This window comes from Silurus aristotelis, assembly GCF_946808225.1.
Source record: "Silurus aristotelis genome assembly, chromosome: 11".
Lineage (NCBI taxonomy): Eukaryota > Metazoa > Chordata > Actinopteri > Siluriformes > Siluridae > Silurus > Silurus aristotelis.
In genome coordinates, this window is record NC_139584.1 from 24,209,937 (window position 1) to 24,230,652 (window position 20,716).

At 35.8% G+C, this 20,716-nt stretch overlaps 1 protein-coding gene across 4 annotated transcripts in view; it reads right to left on the reverse strand.

Annotated features, from left to right (window-relative positions):
* The window catches only part of plch2a (phospholipase C, eta 2a), a 130,289-nt gene that overhangs the window by 86,371 nt on the left and 23,202 nt on the right, over positions 1-20,716 (reverse strand). For 2 of the 4 annotated variants that reach the window (XM_083554649.1, XM_083554653.1), the window contains exon 1: positions 18,502-18,670. The exons of the other annotated variants lie outside the window; for them this stretch is intronic. In XM_083554649.1, the coding sequence (XP_083410775.1) occupies positions 18,502-18,532 (31 nt within the window). In that variant the 5' untranslated portion in view covers positions 18,533-18,670. Of the gene's footprint in view, positions 1-18,501; positions 18,671-20,716 lie in introns of those variants that run through there. 4 annotated transcript variants of the gene reach the window in all.

Genomic DNA, 20,716 nt, shown 5'->3' on the forward strand with positions numbered 1-20,716 from the left:
GAGTTAGTGTTTAGTGTTAGTGTTTAGTGTTTTCCCCGAAGTGCGATAAAGAAAAGGTTGTGTACAACAACAAAAAAGATTCAAAGCATTTTCAGTGACAGGAAATGAAATATGTCAAATTTGCCAGAGCTTCTCTGACTTGAAGCAACACGTGTACAGTACTTATCATGTAAAGCAAAGAAAATGACACGCTGCAGTGCCACAACAAAAACAACAGCATGTTCTCCTGGAGGCAAGGCCGAATCCCTGTGACTGCCATTTCATTCAGTAGCAGGCAAGAGAGACAATCACTGCGTCATATAGAGTCACCTGCTTGCAGCCCTCCAGCTCACTCCTCGCCATGGCCTTTATTTAACCAGACTTATCTATTACACATGCACCACAGCTATTCCTTTTCCCTATAATTCAAGTACATAACTTGTTTGTTTGAGACTACCTTATGTGATCATGAGTGCCATTTTATTATCGTATTACACACAAACAAACAAACTACACAATGATCCCAGTGTAAAATCTGCAATATTGTTTAATATTCTTCATAGATTACTAACATGGGTAATACATGTGTATTCAGAGATGGGTTACGCAAAGCTGTTTAAGCTTATTTCCTGCATACAGGCTCAAAGTAGTTGGGCAAATCACTTGCATTTAGTTTATGCATCTGACATTTTTCTTTAACAGTAATGTCAGAGACATTAAAAGGTTTTCAAAAGGCACTACGGTTAAACACAACCATTTGCCTTCAAGCCCGAAAGCAAATAGATATGTGGAGTACGGACAATAAAAATAAGAATCATCCCATTTCACATAAAAGCAAGAGAAAAAATGTAGTTTATATATGAATGAGACAAAAGGCAAGCTCGTATTTTGCCAAAATCTTGCTTTGGTTAAATTTGGTTAAATTTAAAGACTAATGGGTGTAACTAAGACCCCAGTTCTTCTGGAATCATTTGAATAACCACATGTGTGAGCTCACATCCCACACAGCTCAACCATAACTCCTTTTGTCCTACAGAGACTGTGGCTAAGAAAAGAGCAGTCAATGATGAAGTGCTGATACATCCAGCTCAGCCCTTGATTTACACCTTCAAGAGCGAAGAGTGCATTTAGCTCCCAGGACACCTGAAAGCATTGCCGTGAATCAGTTTGACTCATGAGCAAAGCGCTTTTATAATCAAGAGACTCCTTCCCGAACAGAGTGCAGCAGATAGGCGTTAGGTTCGCCTCAAAACATGGTCGCATTTTTGCGAGAGCTTATATATTTTTTTGCTACATAAAACACAGGAAGATACAGCCATAGTTGTAAGGGTGTTATAACAGTGGTGAACTGTCAAGGTCAGCAACACCTTCTGTGCTGGCCTTAAGATTCAGAATCATTGACTTATGTTTTAATATATATTTGTATATGTATTAAATTATTCCCAATAGTCAATTCTCTTCATTTCATAGTGTTTCTCTCAGGTACTGTATGCTGCTGCTGAGCCACCAAGTGAAAGTTTACATTTGAGTATCTATCAAAATGCATCCACTTCAAACTTCACAAACTCAAATATATTTGTAAGGAATCAATAGCTGTTTTTCTCATTACAATGGCTGAAAGTAGAGAAGAATTTGATTTGCTCACATATGTATTTACAAGGACATTTACATGACAGACTTTAAAAGAAAAACCCAGAAATGGTTAAGTTGTTAAGCTTTATCATTAACCATTTATACTTTTGCATTTTCTCCCCATAGAATTTGCACAAAAACCCACAATTTGCCTTCATTTCAAAGCCCCAGGAAAACCATAATGCACAGAAAGAATGCACAAAAAAACACCACAAACTCTGGGCCATTATATGAGGTTAAAACTGATGCTTCCGCTAGAGATTATGTATGCGGCACAGCTGTGGCTGCAGCGAAAGGAGACTTGTTGAATTGTGTTAATAGAGTTTCTTGCTTTAGAAATGACATTTATTCTCACTGAATGAGATACCTGTCTGTGATGCAGTGCTCTGTTATATTGAGTTTCTGTATAGCTGTGGCATCATAATGTTTGAAGGGCAAGGTGTGAAATGCACAGCCGGTCACTGTGTTACAAAATAGATTTTGATATGTGACATATAATGACCTTTGTATAGTTTCAAAACACATAAGCTTGTGGGGAAAGTAAAAAAAAAAAACTCTGCGTGCGCATTCTTGTCTGTACACTCACCACTATAAATTTTGATGAAAGTGGTCAGAGGAATGACTAGATAGCTTTAAGCTCACAGGAAGGCTATGATAACATCAATCATCACTCTTTACAACCATGATGAGCAGAAAAGCATCTCAGAGCACTCAACACATTAAACAAAGAGGCAAATGGGATTCAAAAGCAGATGGTCATATCAGATTCACCTCCTGTCATCTAAGGACTAGAATCTGAGGTAATTATTTATTATAAACTGAAGCTCTTCAACTACATCAATATGATTTGACTAGCGTATCTACAGAAACAAATTATATCAAGTCAGATACCTGATTCTTATAATTATTTTGTCCTTTTTCTTTTTGCTATGTCCTTATCTCTCTCCTTCAGTATTCACCTCTAGCCTCTGGAGGAACTACGTATGAACACTGATATGGCCAAACATAGTGTTGGTGCTATTCCTGGCCTTATTGCGTTAGCCTGTGTTTAGGAGAATGATCCAGGGGACGGCAGAGGAAGTTGGGAAAGAAGATGAAGACATTATGAGGAAAGAGGAGCTAGAACAAGCGGAGGTGATGACACTAGGGCAGCCTGGTACAGCACACCAGGATACAATTACAGATTACAGCGCACACACCTATTTCCACCCCCCCCCACACCTCTCCACACACACACACACACACACACACACACACACACACACACACACACACACACACACATACACACTATAAAAATGTTTTCGAAGTGAAAGTGAAGATAGTACATAGTATATTGTGGGGAGGAAGCGTGAATCATTCAAAAATTCCTTTTAAGCAAGCCTAGCATCTAAATGGCACTACTGTACTTATATGCCACGCATTGCTAATGGACTGTAAAACAAATCCCATAAAGATCTCTCTGTCAAGAAAAAGCACTTACAGTGGTAAGTCTTTTGCTGGCGAAAGTTAGTTAGTAACATTCATTTAAGTAGGAAAATCTCTCTTGAACAAGAGAACCTGGACGAGAAGACAGCAAAAGACATAACAACAATTAACACAATAACATTTAATAGATAGATAGATATATCTGGAATCTGTGGAAACTTGCAAAAAAAACAAACAAAAGAATAAAAAGAATTTGTGGGCACGGCATCCGTATGTATGTATGAATGGATGCTCTTGGATGATGCTTGAACTGAAGTTTCCAGCACTTAGAGAAGTTTCTTGCTGTGCATATATAATATCCATTAAATTACCAAGCTAATTAAGTAGCAGGCGAAGTCACTGCTGGATGGCACACTGCTGTTTACTTGATGAATGACAGCATACTCATGGGAACGAACAAGGAATGGGTCCAGATTGCAGCGAAGCCGCATCATTTCCATCAGAGCTTTGAATGAAACAGGCGTCTTCGTGACGCTCTGCTTTTCATCTTCGCTGTGTCGTTAGCTTGATTTGGTTGCAGACTTTCTCAAAAGAGAGTGCCTAGTGCAGATAGTTCATCTGAGACACTCTTTAAGCAGTTCCTCATTTTCCCACAGCAATCTCACCTAATTAAGCCAACACAGAGTAATATATACAGTTGCTCCACAATCTGTTTAATTTACTGTAGAATTCTATTTAATTCTAAAGCCAGGTCATAAATTATACAGTTTATTTTTCAGAATTTTCAATAAAAAAAAAATCATAAATGTTATGACAACACATTTTACATGTAAATAGAAAATGCATAACGACAGACATCTGCACTATGCTTTAACATTATGCAATAATCCCTATAAATATGAGAAAACAGATTCAGGTGCAGATCAGTACATTCCATATGGTAATCCCACTCCCTTACTTGACAATTAACAAGACTAGAAGGAAGTAGTCGTGGGATTTTGGCAGAGTCTGTTGCAAAGAAAAGTACCAGAGATAATGATACAAACAGCAAATTTCTACCTTGGCTAAGCATGTGGGCGAAGATCTATAAGCTTTGCTATTTATACAGCACCCACCATCTTATTTTCTTCCTTGCTCTGGGACTTGGCCTGTGAGGACCCTCTTTTATTAATGACTTAGTATGGCAAGATGAAGTGGAGGAGAATTAGAAAGAGATAGAGAGAGAGGGAAAGAAAGAGAAAGAGAGAGAGAGAGAGAGAGAGAGAGAGAGAGAGAGAGAGAGAGATATTATTCAAAACTGTTTTCGTTTTATTTTCCATTGAATCATTACTGTATTTCCACTTCGCTCTTTCTTTATTTCGTCCATTCCTCTCCCTGTCACTCATGGGAAGTTGTCAAACAGTCAGGCAGTAGACACAACCGTGCACCAGATGATAAGCTGATTCAGGCAGACGGTTAAAGAAGCGTTTAGTCTAAAAATATTGCAGACTAGACGAACCAATTCTACAGTCAACTGCACAACACTGGGGGGAAAAAAGGCAGTTTTCTGTTGCACTGGGTAAGAAGTTTAGAGGTGCGCACAGCACTGTTTTGCATTGCTGACCAATGGGAAAAGGCATTTTGAGAATTAGCATTCTCCTTAAAGTTTGGAATTTGATACAAGAGGTATTATTTTGCATATTCAATGCACTTTTTAACCTTAAAAAATAAACAAACAGACAGATAGACAGATAGACAGACAGACAGACAGACAGACAGACAGACAGACAGACAGACAGACAGACAGACAGACAGACAGATAGATAGATAGATAGATAGATAGATAGATAGATAGATAGATAGATAGATAGATAGATCGATCGATCGATCGATCACCGGCTATGAGCAGTACATAAGTACAGTAGCCAATAACACTATAAAAGGTAAATTACACAAGTAATTATAAAAAATATATATAAATATCAATATGTAATAGGCAAATTGGTGCAAGATATTCAAACATAGACAAGGTATATGTACATTATATACACAACAGTACCCACAGTAATACACAGTGTTTTTTATAAGGATTTTGCTATAAAGCTACTATAATACAGTATACAAGTATAGATGCTGTTAGTTAAATTATTATTATTAAATGATTAACTATTTTCAAGATGGAAAATTGTGTTTTCTTGTGGAAATCAGGTCTGGTACATGATTTTACATAGAAAAACAAACAGGTGCTGCACTTCTCAGAAAATGGAACAGCGTACTATTCTGGGGTTTTTTTTTGTTTGTTTGTTTGTTTGTTTTTTCACAGCACTCCAGAATACCTAAGCAAACTAAAGCAGTTTCAAAAGGCAAATAGTAGTTATGCATCAAATATTGACTGTAATCGCTTTCTTTTTTATGTTTTATTTTTTTTTGTTTACTTCTGTTTTGTGCTGGATCTGTAATAAAACATTAGAAAAGTTTATTAGTATCATTGACTGTATTGTATATACACACCAAAGAGAAAAGTATTCAGACTCGTTACTTTTCCAGCCATATGTAATTCTTCCCCAATATGTTACCACAAAATTACCCCCCCCCCCCACTCACTCTTTACCTGACTTTACTAATGCTCTTGTGGCTAATTGAGCACAAATCTCCACAATTCCACCTCAAAATCTAGTGGAACATCTTTCCAAAAAAGTAGAGATTATTATAATAGCAAATGGGACCAAATGTGGAATGGGATGTTCAAAAAGCACAAACATATATTATGATCAGATGTCCATAAACATACAGAAATAACTCTTTGCAATCACGTGTGTAACAGTACATTATATAATAAGTGGAATCAGAAATAGTTATGCGGAAACAGACGACATTATACAGTGTGATCACAGTATATATTGTGTGGGAGTTTTAAATACAGAACAGCCTACTTTTCAAACAACTCTAAAGACCTGCACTGTTGAGTAAACTATTGAATGGAGGTGATCATGTTAAAATAATTAACTATTTGTATTGAAGTGTTATATTGTATAAATTGTACAATTGAATCATTTCAGCTTATAGCACTTGACATACATTGTACAGGGGAAACATTAGCACTTACATATCACCATTATTAGCCTTTATAGGTTTCTGCCTTTGGCAACTAGACATGACCTAAACTCACAGGCACACACACACACACACACACACACACACACACACACACACACACACACACACACACACACACACATCCATTCTATTGTAGTGCAAGGATGATTTATGATGTATGGCACAGCCGTGACTCAAACCTCATAATCTGCCAGTCACACTATAATGAAATATGTGGGTCTAACCCAAGGTGATGAATAGCACACCACATGAAAGACTGAGTTTGCGATGAGGCTGATGAATTTCTATCATTATAAGAGGCAGAGCGCATCTTCTGAGAGGCATTAACATAACCTCAGGGAGGTGAAGTAAAAAAAAACGTGTTTCCCCCTGAGGAGCATTTCCTTGGGCCAAAACAACCCAACACCAAAACCCTAAAACATGATTCAGTTTGCTTTTCCTTGCTCCACTCTTTACTAGCACACCTGTTTTAATGAACAAGGCTTAAGCTGCTTACCAGTACAAATGTCACACTCTAATATAGCTCTGCACCACAGGTCATGTTTAAACTACAATATTTTCACTTCCAATAAATGTTACTCATTTGAAGTACTATAACTCCATAAAAGGGCATTGATGTATTTCAATTCCTGGATAAACTCTAAATAGCTGCTCTGAGATATAGATGCAACAATATAACCAATCGCAACAACAGAACAAATCTGGACTAAGCAATATAGCAAAATGTATCATAGATAGATAAACCTAATATTCATATGAATTGAAAATTAGCTTGAAAGTCAGCATCATTTGAGATTTCAGATACAGTAATGTCCATATCTCATCCACAAAATTTTGTACTTTGGACTGGACAACTACAATGGACAACGTTTGCTTACTTCTGCTTATTTCCAATTTTTTATTTTTTTTTGATAGACATTTGGAAAAGATCAATTATGGAGAATGTAGTTCTCCAAAGTAGATGCTGATCTCTTGTCATTGGAGTAACAGGTATTGAAGGCTGGCTTAACAAAATGCAATTAAATAAATGCACAAAATGTAATTAATACTATGTTATGTCACATGACTTTTTTTTTTTTGGATAATAGGCTGTAAGACTGTACTTCATACCATTCTGTGTATTTTTTTACCCCTATAACTGGGGTTTTTTGGCATTCTTTTTTGTTTATATATATATATATATATATATATATATATATATATATATATATATATATATATATATATATATATATATATATATATATATATATTTATATATATATATACTCACACACACACACACACACACACACACACACACACACACACACCTTATTTTTTGTTTGTTTTCTTCAAGCTATTTAACAGCAAATAAGCCATCATGGCTTTTCCAAATTTATCATAATTTTAAATATTTTTGATAAAGAGGGGGCTAGTAGCTTTAGTAGTTTTGCTTATTTTTACCTGCCAGCCTCGTTCATTTCCCAGAATATAAACGTATATTATTTTTTATCCAGAAATAGAGATGAGCAGATGAGGGTTGAGATTCGTGCCCAAGGCTCTCAAGAGGTGTAACGGAAAAGCGCTCACCCTATCATCAGGAGACTGCGAGTTTGATTCCCGATGATGCTGCGGACATCTGTGGCTGGGAGCCAAGGTAACAATACTGCCCATGCTTTCTGAGTGGTAAGGCTGGCATACTTTCTTTCTTCTGTCATAGCAAAGACACTGGTCAATATGATGCACCTGTTCAAAGAAATCCTCAGATGGTGTTACGCTGTCTTGTAAGTAGCATGAGTAGCAGGTTAGTGGCGTCATGTGTCTGTAGTAGTTATTATATAATAGGGGAGAGCTGACTGGTGTGTAGGATTTGGCTGGTGGCCAATTTAGGAAGTTCTGGCACATTTGGCGGTTTTGCAATTTGAACCCACATCCATTTCTATACAGTTAAAACTGATCATCAACACTATCATTACATACAGCAACAACTATACAGCTACCATCTATCACCGCCTTTTTATTTATCGTAGTCGTCTGCTTTCTCTGTCTTTCCTTATGGTGGCCGACAAGTGCAAAACACATTAACAAATCCGAAAACAAAATAACAAATGCAAAAACAAATGAACAAATCCAAAAACAAAATATCAAATCCGAAAACACATTAACTAATAAGAAAACACAAAGACAATTCAAAGTCCAATGATCAGTAAGTGTTTTATTCACAAACTATACCTACCTTTTCCGGTTTGTCTGAATTGTCGTTGTGTTTTTGCGTTGTGTTTTTGGATTTGTTCATGTGTTTTCGGATTTGTTAGTGTTCTCTGATTTGTTTTCTGATTTGTTAATGTGTTTTGCACTTCATGGCCACCGTATTTCCTTCCCCATCCCAAAAGATCTGTAAGCAGGACACGCTCCTCCCTCATTTCCTGGAGGCTCCATTCATCTTCGCTCAAAGCTTCTACCTTCAAAGGGCTTACTGACCTTTCTAAGAGAAGCACAGGCCTTGGCCTTTCAATGAAGTAAAAGCAGGTCAACACACGTACAGAGCATGAGAACTGAGGATACATTGCTCTGGCCAGAAAGGGCAGACACAGATTAAGATGCAAAGCTCAGAAAAGCCTTTTTTTAATTATTAAGATGCAAACATTTTGAATGCTTATGGAATTATTCATCACTATGAACTACACAAACTGACCAGACATTCTTTCACTGCTTACATTAATAGATGTCTGTATGAATGTCGAGAATATATGGGGATATAGAGGAATATAAAAATGAAAAATTGAGAAATGAGAAATTATACAAATTTGATAGCATTTGCTACATATGCTGGCCTCAAGAACTACAGTATAAGTATAAAGATCAAGTTATTGGCCACATTTTGCAAAAAATTTATAAACAGATTATACGCAAATTAAATAGCTCACTAATTTAAAGTTTATGTATAATTGTAGTGGAAATTTAACACTACAAGTTAAAACGAAACCCTAGACTGCTTTCTTTTATTCGCTATATTACTGGAAGATTTAACTCCCACTATGGTTGAGAGGGGCTTTTTCAGTATATAGACATGATTTTGAAATTCTTTGTTCTGGGAAAGTATGAGACCATTGCCGAATGTAAATTAGCCATGTTTTGATTATCCTGCCTGATCATTTGCTTCTGTAAATCTATTGGGAATTTTTTATAACCTGATTTGTCCTACTGAAAAATTTAACTTAAAAAAAGGTTTGATTAATGCTCCACATTATCAGGATGCCTATTCTTTTAAGCATATAGATTTAAATATCTCCAAAACACCATTTGTTCTGTCAAAGTTAATGTAAATATAATGCAATGATATACAATACATTATTCAGACAAAATTTTGAGAACACCTGACCATAAGATTCATATGTACTTTTTGAACATCTCATTCTACATTTATAATAACCTTAACTCTTTTGGGGAGATGTTTCACTAGATTTTGGAGTGTGCGCACAAGGGCTTTAGTAAAGTCAGGTAATGTACGTAGTTGAGATGAGGAGGCTTGAAGTGCAGTTCCAATTCATCCTAAAGCTGTTGAATAGGGTTGAGTTCTATAGCAGGCAACTCAAGATCTTCCAAGATCTTCCACTCTCCACTTGTGCCTTGAGTTGTTTGAGAAAGAAATATATATATATATATATATATATATATATATATATATATATATATATATATATATATATATATATATATATATATATATATATATATATAGTCAGTTTTTTTTTTTATTGTTGCTGTTGTTTGCTTGCCTTTTTCAATCATGTTTTCAATCGTGTATTTTTTCTTGATTAAGGTTACGATATTTTCAAAGTGTATCCTGGGAACACAATGGGCATGTGGCATGAACCCTGAATTTTAATTTGCAAACTAACCCTTTTAACAATTTTGGAATGTAACGACAAGTAATATAAAAAAAATGACATTTAGGATTACAATTCTAATAGCTTGGCTTAGAGCTGGAGGCTATGGGATTTTAAGAATGACTGAAACAGTATTAGAATCAGCAACTGCTCTATATTGTAGCTTTTTTAAAACCGGATGAAGCGTTAAATGAATGCACTAGACCACTTCCACTACTGTAATGCAGACTGTCTGCCAATTGTTCCTTTAAGTGGCCATCTATCAGCAACAAGACGATTTGCTCACTGCTGATAAGTCGAGATTACTCAGGCCGCATGCTGTTAGATGCGCTTAAGTAGTTGGGAACGTCAGCGTGCTGGAATTAATTAGCATGTATCATATAAAATAGTTGTCAGTTGGCTGCCTCTCAGCTTTAGTACAGGTGGCTTTGTTCAGGTGCCGTGTGTTTGGAAATTAAATAAGAAACATATTAGATGGAATTGCTAGATGTATGTCCAGAATCATTAAATGGTTGACCTATAGGCAGGTTCTCTTAAATATAATATATAAAATTTTAAATATAATTTGTCAAATCCATATGTTGTCCCAAATACCATAAAATCCCATAGAAACAAAGAACCCTGTTTTAAATTCTGTCCTAGGATCAAGACCGACTGAAATGTTTGAAAATATTTAGGAAATAATCTTAGACTAAAACTGTGTGTGTTTTCACATGGTGGAGCAGATGAGCAGAGCGGGGAAAAAATGAGCTCTGCCAGGACGAGTTTTAGACCTGATGAGGACTTTTACTTGCCTGCTTTTTTTTTTTAAATAAGATTCCCAAAGCTTGTGTGGCTTTTAAAATAAATCGTACTCATGCTCCAGCTTGTAGAGCAGTATTCACCCACTGTTGCCTCAGATTCCAGTGATTTTCTGGCAAGAGTGCAACCTGATATGATTGACTTTTGTAACCAATTCGCTTGAAGGTTCAATGTGTTGTGCTTTCTGGGATGCTTTTCTGCTCACCATGGTTGTAAAAAAACTGACTGCCACCTCGATACACTTTCATTCTTTCTCTCTTTCTCGCTCTCATCAATAAAACATTTTATCCTTCCATGGATTCTTTTTTTGTTTGTTTTTTTTTTTGCACCATTGTGTAAGGCCTCAGGACTGTTGTGCATGAAAATCCCAGGAGACCAGCAGTTTCTTAAAATAGTTAAACTCACCGACAACCATGATATAGTTTAAATGACTGAGATCACTTTTCCCCCTCATCCTTCTGTTTGATGCGAACATTAACTGAAGCTCTTGGCTTTCAGATATCTGCATAATTGTTTACAATGTGCAGCTGCCAAATGTTTGGCTGATTGAATAATCTTTTCGATGAGCAAGTGAAGTATTTTTCCTCATACATTCTGGGGTAAGAGATGTACTTTTTTTGTTACCTTGGCTCTGTTTTCTGACACGGACTGAATATTATGAGGATCTGTCTCAAACAGTATTTCCTTATTTCATCCCAGCTCAGATTGAGTTCATGGCTCTTGATTTATTCCATGATATAATATAAAGGTTATTGAAAATTTGGTAGCGCAGGCCAAATGCGCACCAGCAAGCTAACGAAACAGGATCATTGAATTTGAGCAGAGGAATTATAGATGCGTAAAAACCATTTAATCTTCCGTACAGGTATCGCCTGATTACATAATTAGAAAAGGGTGGCTACGCACGCCGACACCACAATCTGGGCTCTGCTAAATTAATAAAATTAAAGCTTTTCCAGAAATATTGTATCAACAGCTGCACAGTGTGAATGTCTGCCTGCATTTGTCCAACATGACCTCCAGTGCAGAACAGATTAGATGAGGAACTTGCTCAAGAAGTCAATATGGGGTGCTCAGGCAATCCTGGAATTTTAACCTCCTAGTTACAAGCACAGAATCTTAAACAGAGCCATTAGTAACCAATTTTGCAAGCGGGTTGTAGTTTGGCTGGTAAACTTTAATGAGTCATTCGTTCGAACGTCTTCCACTTCTGGTGCACATGTGATGATGAGGTGCACTGAACAGAGGTGATAGAGAAGATGCAGGTTATTCAGGCAGTTCAAAACACAACATCCATAATTTTTCAATTTGATTTGTTTCACATACACTATGTGGTATGATGTAAATTGTCCATTAATTTCAGCCAGACATATTGCAAGCACGTGTTTTAAACTAAACTACAGATAGAAAGACTTGAGGTGTACATTTAGACTGAATCATGTAGCACACAATAAAAACATCATGCAAGCACAATGTTTTAATGTTTCAATAGAGCATGAGCAAATCGCAAGTAATGAAGCTTACAGCACAAAAAAACACCACGGTTATTAACATGAACATTAAGTAATGTGAGGTGCATATATATATACATATATATATATATATATATATATATATATATATATATATATATATATATATATATATATATATATATATATATATATATATATATATATATATATATATTTATATTTATAATTACTAACTGCCTGGTCAAGGTTGCAGTGGCTTAAATTAGGCAACTAGTTTGTTCGAATTTTGTGCGGAAAATTCATTATTGCAGGCAGGTATAAATGATCAAAAATTAAAACAATCCTGAGCACAAAATCTATAATGTTTAATTATGAACAAATGTCAGAGTCAGAAATTACACACTATAATGACACCGATGCCATTTCTACATCTGAGCCACACTTCCTACAAATTTATTTGAAGCACTAAACAGACACAAATACAGGTAGTGGCATTAAACATTTAGAAAATTACCCCTTATAAAGAATAATGACCTATATATCTATCTGTCTAATACGATAGACCATATATCACAATAAATGCTGCAACATTTTTTATCAGTTTAAATTTGATTTTATTATGACTTTGAGTTATTACTACAATAACACATTTCTTACGTTATTAAAACTGTTCTGAAGGACACCTTTTTCAATGATTTACATATTCCCAAGGGTGAAGCGGTTGTGGTTTTTGTTGTTGGTCTGAAGAATAGACAGTGGAGGTGCGAAGGACATATTTGTCAAAAATAAAAATCTTATAACACTGCCAAATAAAGACACACTATTTCAAAAGCTTGTGAGTCCAGAATTGTTGTGAAATATTGTGTAAATATTTGAATATAAATGAATTAATGGTTTTGCCTTACTTACAGTTTTGCAACATGTTGGCAAAAGAGGCACACTGCCAAAAATTATATCAAGTGAAGATATACTGAATAAAGGATAGTGTAACGCATATATTTATTTTTCTTTATGATATGATTAAATAGCAATATCAAAGACTATTACATCTATTTGTTAACATATTTAACAATTTAAAAGTTTCAGATTTTCTTGCTTCTGTTGGCAATGCAGCAGTTTACACTGCCTAAAGAATAGGGCTAATTGAAATGGATAAAATTACCTAAATATAAATAATTAGATACAATTGCTTTATTATTTTTTTAGGTTTTATTATATTAATTATCCAAAACTACTAAAGAGAATTTGTGCTTACATTCAAGATATTTCTAATTGCTACGTTGACATTTTTGTACATAAAGTAAAAAGTAGAGTATGCCAACTGTTATGTCTGCCAATGTTTTGTATTCTCTGGCTAAAAAACTGAATATTTTTTACTTATTTTTTCCTCCTGCATAGGATGAAAATGTATATATTTTTTTAAATTAAAATATTAGCATGTGGCTTCAAACGGTTGGAATCCTCAGGATAATTAGCCAAAGCACCTGCTTTGAAGCAGGGAAAGTTTTTTGCTCTGTACTTCAACAATCTGTGTTAAATCAGAAATAAAGAATGACCAAACATCAGTAAGATATTTACCCAACATTTTAAGTCAATTGTGGAGTTGCTTATAAAAATGGCTATTATATTTCTAGTTTTACCACTCTATTATATAAACAGCATTAAAAGGGCCACCGTTAGTTTGTATTATTGTAGTTTTTACATCATTAGCAAGCATGCAGAGAATGAAACACACAAACTGGCTACGCTGTATTCTACATTGACACTATTATACTTTATTCAGCTTAGGAAATCATTCCACCATCCGCCAGAGAGGATAAACCCATCTTGAATGTCCACAGCTCAGACATTGCCAGTGGTCTCATGAAACATTTAGTGTTACTTGGTTTTACACAGGAATAAACATCAGCCTTCGGAAAAAGAAGCAGAATTTACATAGACTTTGCTCACTGTCTGTTTTTGTTCTTCTCTTAATGGCTACTTAAACTCAAGAAATATCTCCCAGAAAAGGTCATTTAGCAGTTTGCACAGAATCTTCGAAAACCCTCGACTGCACACTTAATTTCTTTCGCAATATCCTGAGAGAAAGAAAAATTGGAGTGGGATGAGAGAGCCCTTTAGTTTAATGCAGCTTCACAATGAGGAGCTTATGCTGCCTTAATTGCAAGGCTTTCAGCCACCCTGCATCCTTTTTAATCATAATTAAGCATTATGATATACTGTCGGCTAGACACACCAACCTGAAGAAAAAAAACATTTGAAAAGAATAAAGGCACAAACAAGATTTTTTTCAAGATATTCCTGGTGTTTAGATCCTGTGCTCTGCAAATCTTTTATGTCTAAAGGCCTATTTTCCAAACCTATGATTAAGCCTTGTTTCCGAGTAAATGAATTGCTTACTAAAAAATCCTTTCAAGTGTAATGTTGTGAATCATGAATGAATACCTAGGGTGCTTGGCACATTTATGATCTGAGGGTATTAAAGCCAAAAAAAGATTGCCAGTACAATACATGGAAACACACGTGCTGTGATTAGTACAACCAATAAGTTTAGACTATTTTTCAATTTCCAGTTATCAGTTATCATCCACACTCAAACAGACATGACATGAACAATTGCCATGCTTAATGGAAATGATAATAAAAACAATTACAATGCAGGAATATCTGGATGGTGTGCAAAAGCAAGGCAGATGGTGGATGTGATGCTGCAGCTCAGTGGTACCGTTGTTAAATGACTCCAGATAACCGAGAACATCTGGACCCCAATGCTGAACTGTAAAAGCCTCCTGGCAATATTAACATGCTTCATCAAAACATTTCTGGAAAGCAGCTCTTTGTAATCCCAATGAAAACCTTAGGACAATAGGACGATGACAGACAATTATGTAAAAGTCACTTTATTCTACCATGTGTGTTTAAATAAGACTTTTTTTATGTAAGGGTATAGTGTGGTATAAATCATTTCAGATTCCTTCATGCCTGTGTTGGGTCATTCCGATGTCTCTTTACACACCTTGTTTGAAAGCTAATGTTATCTTTTATGTACTGAGAGCCTTAAGATGCCATAAATATTGAAAGAAGCTTCCTGTCGTGAAGTAACACTTGTTTTTTTTTTCTGCCAGGTTTCTCACGTTAAAAGTATAAAAGCTGAAAGTCTAAAGATTTTTCCTCTGTTTTTCAAGTGCCAGCCAAGTTCTCATACAGAAACACAAAATAAGAAAACCTAACCTATAACCTGCAATAAACTGTGACAAACTTTCTGTCTGTGTATAGAGCCATTTGAAAGCACTGTAATGTGCAAATTTTGTGGATTTTACATTTTTCTGCAATGGTTGTTCCAATATTTTCTGCATACTCTCTATAAAAAGAATATACATCTAAGTGCATTTCCAAAATAGAGTCTGAAAGCAGAAGTCTGAAGGTGGCCCCTGGTTTCTTTTGAATTGTTACAATTATAAGCCAACATTATTGACACAATTATTGGGAAACCTGGCATTAGCAGCCATATCTGGTTCTTCCCCAAAACTGCTACAGTACCACAAGGCACACAAATGTACAGGAAGTCTATGGATGTGGTAGCATTACATTTTCGTTTTACTTGGAGACTAGGATACCCAAACCTATTCCAGCATGATGCCCAATGTTCCTGAGCACAACGGCGAGCTCCATAAAGATATGTTCTTAATGGGTTGGAGTGGAATGTTGAGTGGCCTGCTATAGAGGTCTGACATCAACCCTATTGAACACCTCTGGGATGAATGGGAATGATGACTGCACCTCAGGCCTCCTCAGCCTATGTCAGTACTTGACTTTACTAATGCTCTCCTGGGTAATTTAACACAAATCTCCACAACCACACTCCAGAATTTAGTGGAACACCTTCCCTGAAGAGTGGCGATTATTATAACAACAAATGTGTAATGAGATGTTCAGAAAGTACATAGGAATCTTATGGTCAGGTGTCAAAAGTTTTTTTTGTCCATATCGTGTATTTAGTCTTTTTGACTAGGAAATTCAATTGGTTTTTAAAACAAACCTCAATAACTAAAACAAAACAATTTGCCAATTAAATAATGCTTTTTGAAAAACTTCTAATCTGTTGGTGGCAATTTATTTAGAATAAAATAAACAGCTGAGATGTTACTGAACACAATTAATCAGTGAGACTAATATTTGAATAGTTAATAGATAATTAAAAATCTGTTCTGAGTTTAGGGGGTCATGAATTAATTCTAATGTTATAATTAATGTTTAATGTCATTTTAAGCTGTCTCTGGATGTGAAAACATATTGAGAACCCCTTGCACTAGGTATATCATTTACATGTGATATTATTGTTCTATACAGATAAAGATACACTACTGGGTTTAAGTTTTCCAGGAAATATAACAATTTTCAGCACAATATCTTCCAAAACTTTTAATACGTTGTTTAAATTTGTTTGACAAAAGAATTACATATTGAAGTCATTCTCATGGCTGCATTAGGAAGCAAAAAATAAAACATGGCAAGCACAGCACACAAGACATTGGGCTTAATAAACTAATTGATAAAGGCTGGAAGTAATCGAAATATTGGCACCCAATAACATATATTAGCATGTCCATGATATATGTATACCTGTATTCATGCAAGTATCCACTTTACAAATCAAGTAGCAGCAATGCAGAACATACATTAATGCAGATACAGGTCAAGAGCTTTGGTCAATATTTTCATCAAAAATTAAAACAGTGGAAAAATTAAATTTCAGTACGTTTAATCACGTTTAATGTGATGGTTGTCTGTAATTTTCACACACAACAGTCTCTACCGTTTACACAGAATTTTGTATGGAAAATATTTCACTTATTACTTACTTTTACAGGCAGACAAGCCTCATCAATAAAATATGAGAGGAAAACAGCCAGCAGACAGGGAAATTGTAACTCAAATAACCACACTTATAAACAGGATACGCAGAAATTCATCTCAATATGCACAAAACATGAAATCTTGAGCTAGATGAGCTACAAGAAAAGACCACAAGCAGGATTTCACTCATGTCACCCAAGATCAGGCATCTTACAATGGACACAGGCTCTCCAAAACTGGACAGGTAAAATAATTATTATGGACAGGTGCTCTTTGTTGTTGTTTCAAGTAATGTGTTGAAGATTTTGTATAATAGAATGCTAATTTTGAGAAATAAAAGTCTGTAGATGTGTGTCTATGAGGAGCTCTCCACAACCACGGGTGCTGAAGTTTATGCATCCTAACTTAAGCCTTTATTGTTTCCAGAAATTATATATATATATCTAATATATATATATTTTTTTTTAAAAACATTAAATTATAGAGTGAAACAGTTTTCAATGTCTGAAAACTCCACCTATGAGTTTTTTCTTCCTGTGCATCAATCTTTCCTGTGCAAAATCATTCTTAATAACATTGTCGTGATAAAAGACACACAAAAATTTTTACATTTTGGGGTGTCCTATTTAACCTCATGTAAAAAACAAACAAAAAAAACACTTTATTCAATCCTCTACAGTAATGACAGTATTGCCTTCCTATCAGCATTCCTTGGCTGCCCAAAATGATATCATCCATCTCGAATAAAAAAATGAAAGACAAGAAATTAATGCATTTGAAGAGTCAGTTATGAAACACAGGTGACTGTATCAGCATCAAGCTGTTTTTTGTCCTTCCAGCCTATTCTAATTAAGACTCTTTAGATTCAATCTGTTTTGGTGTTCGGTTTGAAATACTCATTAGTTGCCTCGCTCTGGGCTGGATGTCATTCCTTCCTGCTGTAATATTATCTAAGCTGATTAGAAAATTCTACATTGCCTCCACTGTGTTTAGCAATCATAATATTGCATGGGGTAAAATTCAATCATAGGACAAATATGTGAGAGAAGCTGAATGGAGTTGGTCAAGTCTTGCAAAGGAATGCACAGTTCCACCACACACATACCCACACTGGCTGTCCACACCGACCTGCTGCCAAAGCTCAACTAACATGTGATTGTTTGCACACTTTTTCTCACACAACTGCACCAAGCATATGGTTTACTGGAGATGCCCGCAGCTACAACTCCACCAGGGACTCGTGGTTTACGGCAAATCCGAGCAACAAAAAGTGCCAATTAGAAGCGAAAGTGATACGGGGAGAAGCATGACGTCTTGTGCAGCCAAAGCAAGCAATTAGCACACAAGAGAAAGAAACCTACTGTGTTTCTCTGGCAGCGCTCCCAGCTCCATGCTCCTGTGTCTTCTGTAAGTTGGTCGTGAGGAGAGCGAAAGTGTGCACGTATCTGTGAGAAAGAGAGAGAGAGAGAGAGCGCACGCCTGTGTGTGCGCAAATGTAAAACACACCTCTCTGCTCTTCTGCTTCTCAAACCAAGTGATGGTAGTGCAACTGAGAAGGGGGAAGGGGTGAATGATAGTGAGTGTGCACGTGAGTGTGTGTGTGTGGGGGGGGGGGGGAGAAAGAAAGAAAGAAAGAAAGAAAGAAAGAAAGAAAGAAAGAAAGAAAGAAAGAAAGAATGAATGAATGAATAAATGAATGTAGGAAAGACAGGGAGAAAGATCAAGTGCAACTAACAGCTATGCAGAATTATTCAGATATCCAGAAGTACTAAGAGAATAAAATAATAAAAAATTAATAATGAAGGTGTGGAAGTGAAAAAAAACCCCAGAAAAAACAAAGGGAGAGTGGGAAAGAAAAGAAAATCAGAGAAGACAGGATGAGAGGTTTAGGAAGGATCACATGAGAATTTGCCTTATTATTAGCTAATACAGTGTTTGTGCAGAATTTTGCAGAAGACATTTTGCGCTCCACCTCTCCATCACTCTCTCTTACCACCTCTCTCTCTCACTCTGTTTATCTATCCAGCACCCACCCCTCAGCCCCATTTGCAGGTGTTTTCTTTGCTGTGCAACCACTTTCTTCCTCTTAATCCTGTCTGCTTTAAAATTACATGACCCATAGAGTTTTATTTTTTGTTTGTTTTTCACATAATTTTAAAAACTGATGAAGTTCACACATGTTTTCAGGCCGAACTGTTTGTCACGCAACACTACAACCCCAGCCTTATTTCCATAGTGACAGCAGAAATCAACCGAGCTAGAGATCCTGCATCCTCACTCTGCAGAAATGCACCAGGTGACCCTTGAGTACAGAGCGCACGTTCTTGAGAGTTTGGTATTCGGACATCTGCAGAAAAACGCTGTGAAGTGAAAAGAGAAAGAAGAAAAGAACAGCTAAGATATTGCTGGTAATAGTCTTAAATCTTTTTTCATTTCTGTAATCAGATCTTTGCAGTGTATCCCTTGCAAGGATTTACATACTGACTTGGTTAATCTCAGGTTGTGTGTATATTATGTGGAATAATATGTTGCTGTAGATTTTTTTTTAAGTTGCTCTTATTATGGGGGTAACATTTCTATGTTATTTTCCTCCTTTTTTTGCATTTAATTCTTTACTTAAATAAATACTGTAATATCAATTGAAAATGAAAACATAAACCAAAAGGTTGGAAGGACGTCCAAATCTTTTGACAGTTTTCTCACAAGATTTGCCCTACATCCCATTAATAAGCAGCTGTGTAAAATGACAACTGAACCAGCTGTTTCTCAGTAGGTTGATGTCTCTGCTCGAATGGAAAGTGCGGTTTTCAAACTGCGCCGCCTACACCCTGTTCTACCACAGGCCTGGAAAAAATCTGCACTGATCGAAATGGTTCTTTAGATTAGTTTAGATAACTTGAGTTTTTTTGCAGGTGGGGGGCTTGCATTCATAATTTATAAAGTAAGAAAAATCATGTATATTATCCAAAGAACCCTTAGGGAACCTTTTATTTATATATATATATATATATATATATATATATATATATATATATATATATATATATATCGATAAATCTGCAGTACTAACAATAGCTATATGCAAAGAATACAACCCTTTAGGAAATGCTGCAGAAAATAATGAATGCGGAGGGGGGGTGTGGGGATGGGGGGTTTGTGATGCCTCCTGACTCCAAAAGTAACAGTGTGTCCTGGGGACATTTTTTTTTATTAATGAACACCACACTGTATATTTTACAATTTATTTTATTAATTTTGTTTTTTTCATGTTGTATACATTTGCTTTTCACAGCAGTTTTCAATGCAGTCGTCTTCAGCCTGTAGACTTGCCCATAGGGGAAGCTTACTAACTTTACAATGTATTGGCACTGGAGGCTCCTTCCAAACATGTGAAGAAAGCTTAACCTTATCAATAGTTTCTTACATAACAAATAATTTGCAATTTGATCATTTTCCGTGGGGTATTCGCCATTAAAGTGCCTATACTGTAGGTTACTATAGAAACGATAACGTCATAATGCAATGGTATAAGCCTTCTTCTGTCTGAGCTGCCAATAAAAAAAAAAAATCAATGCC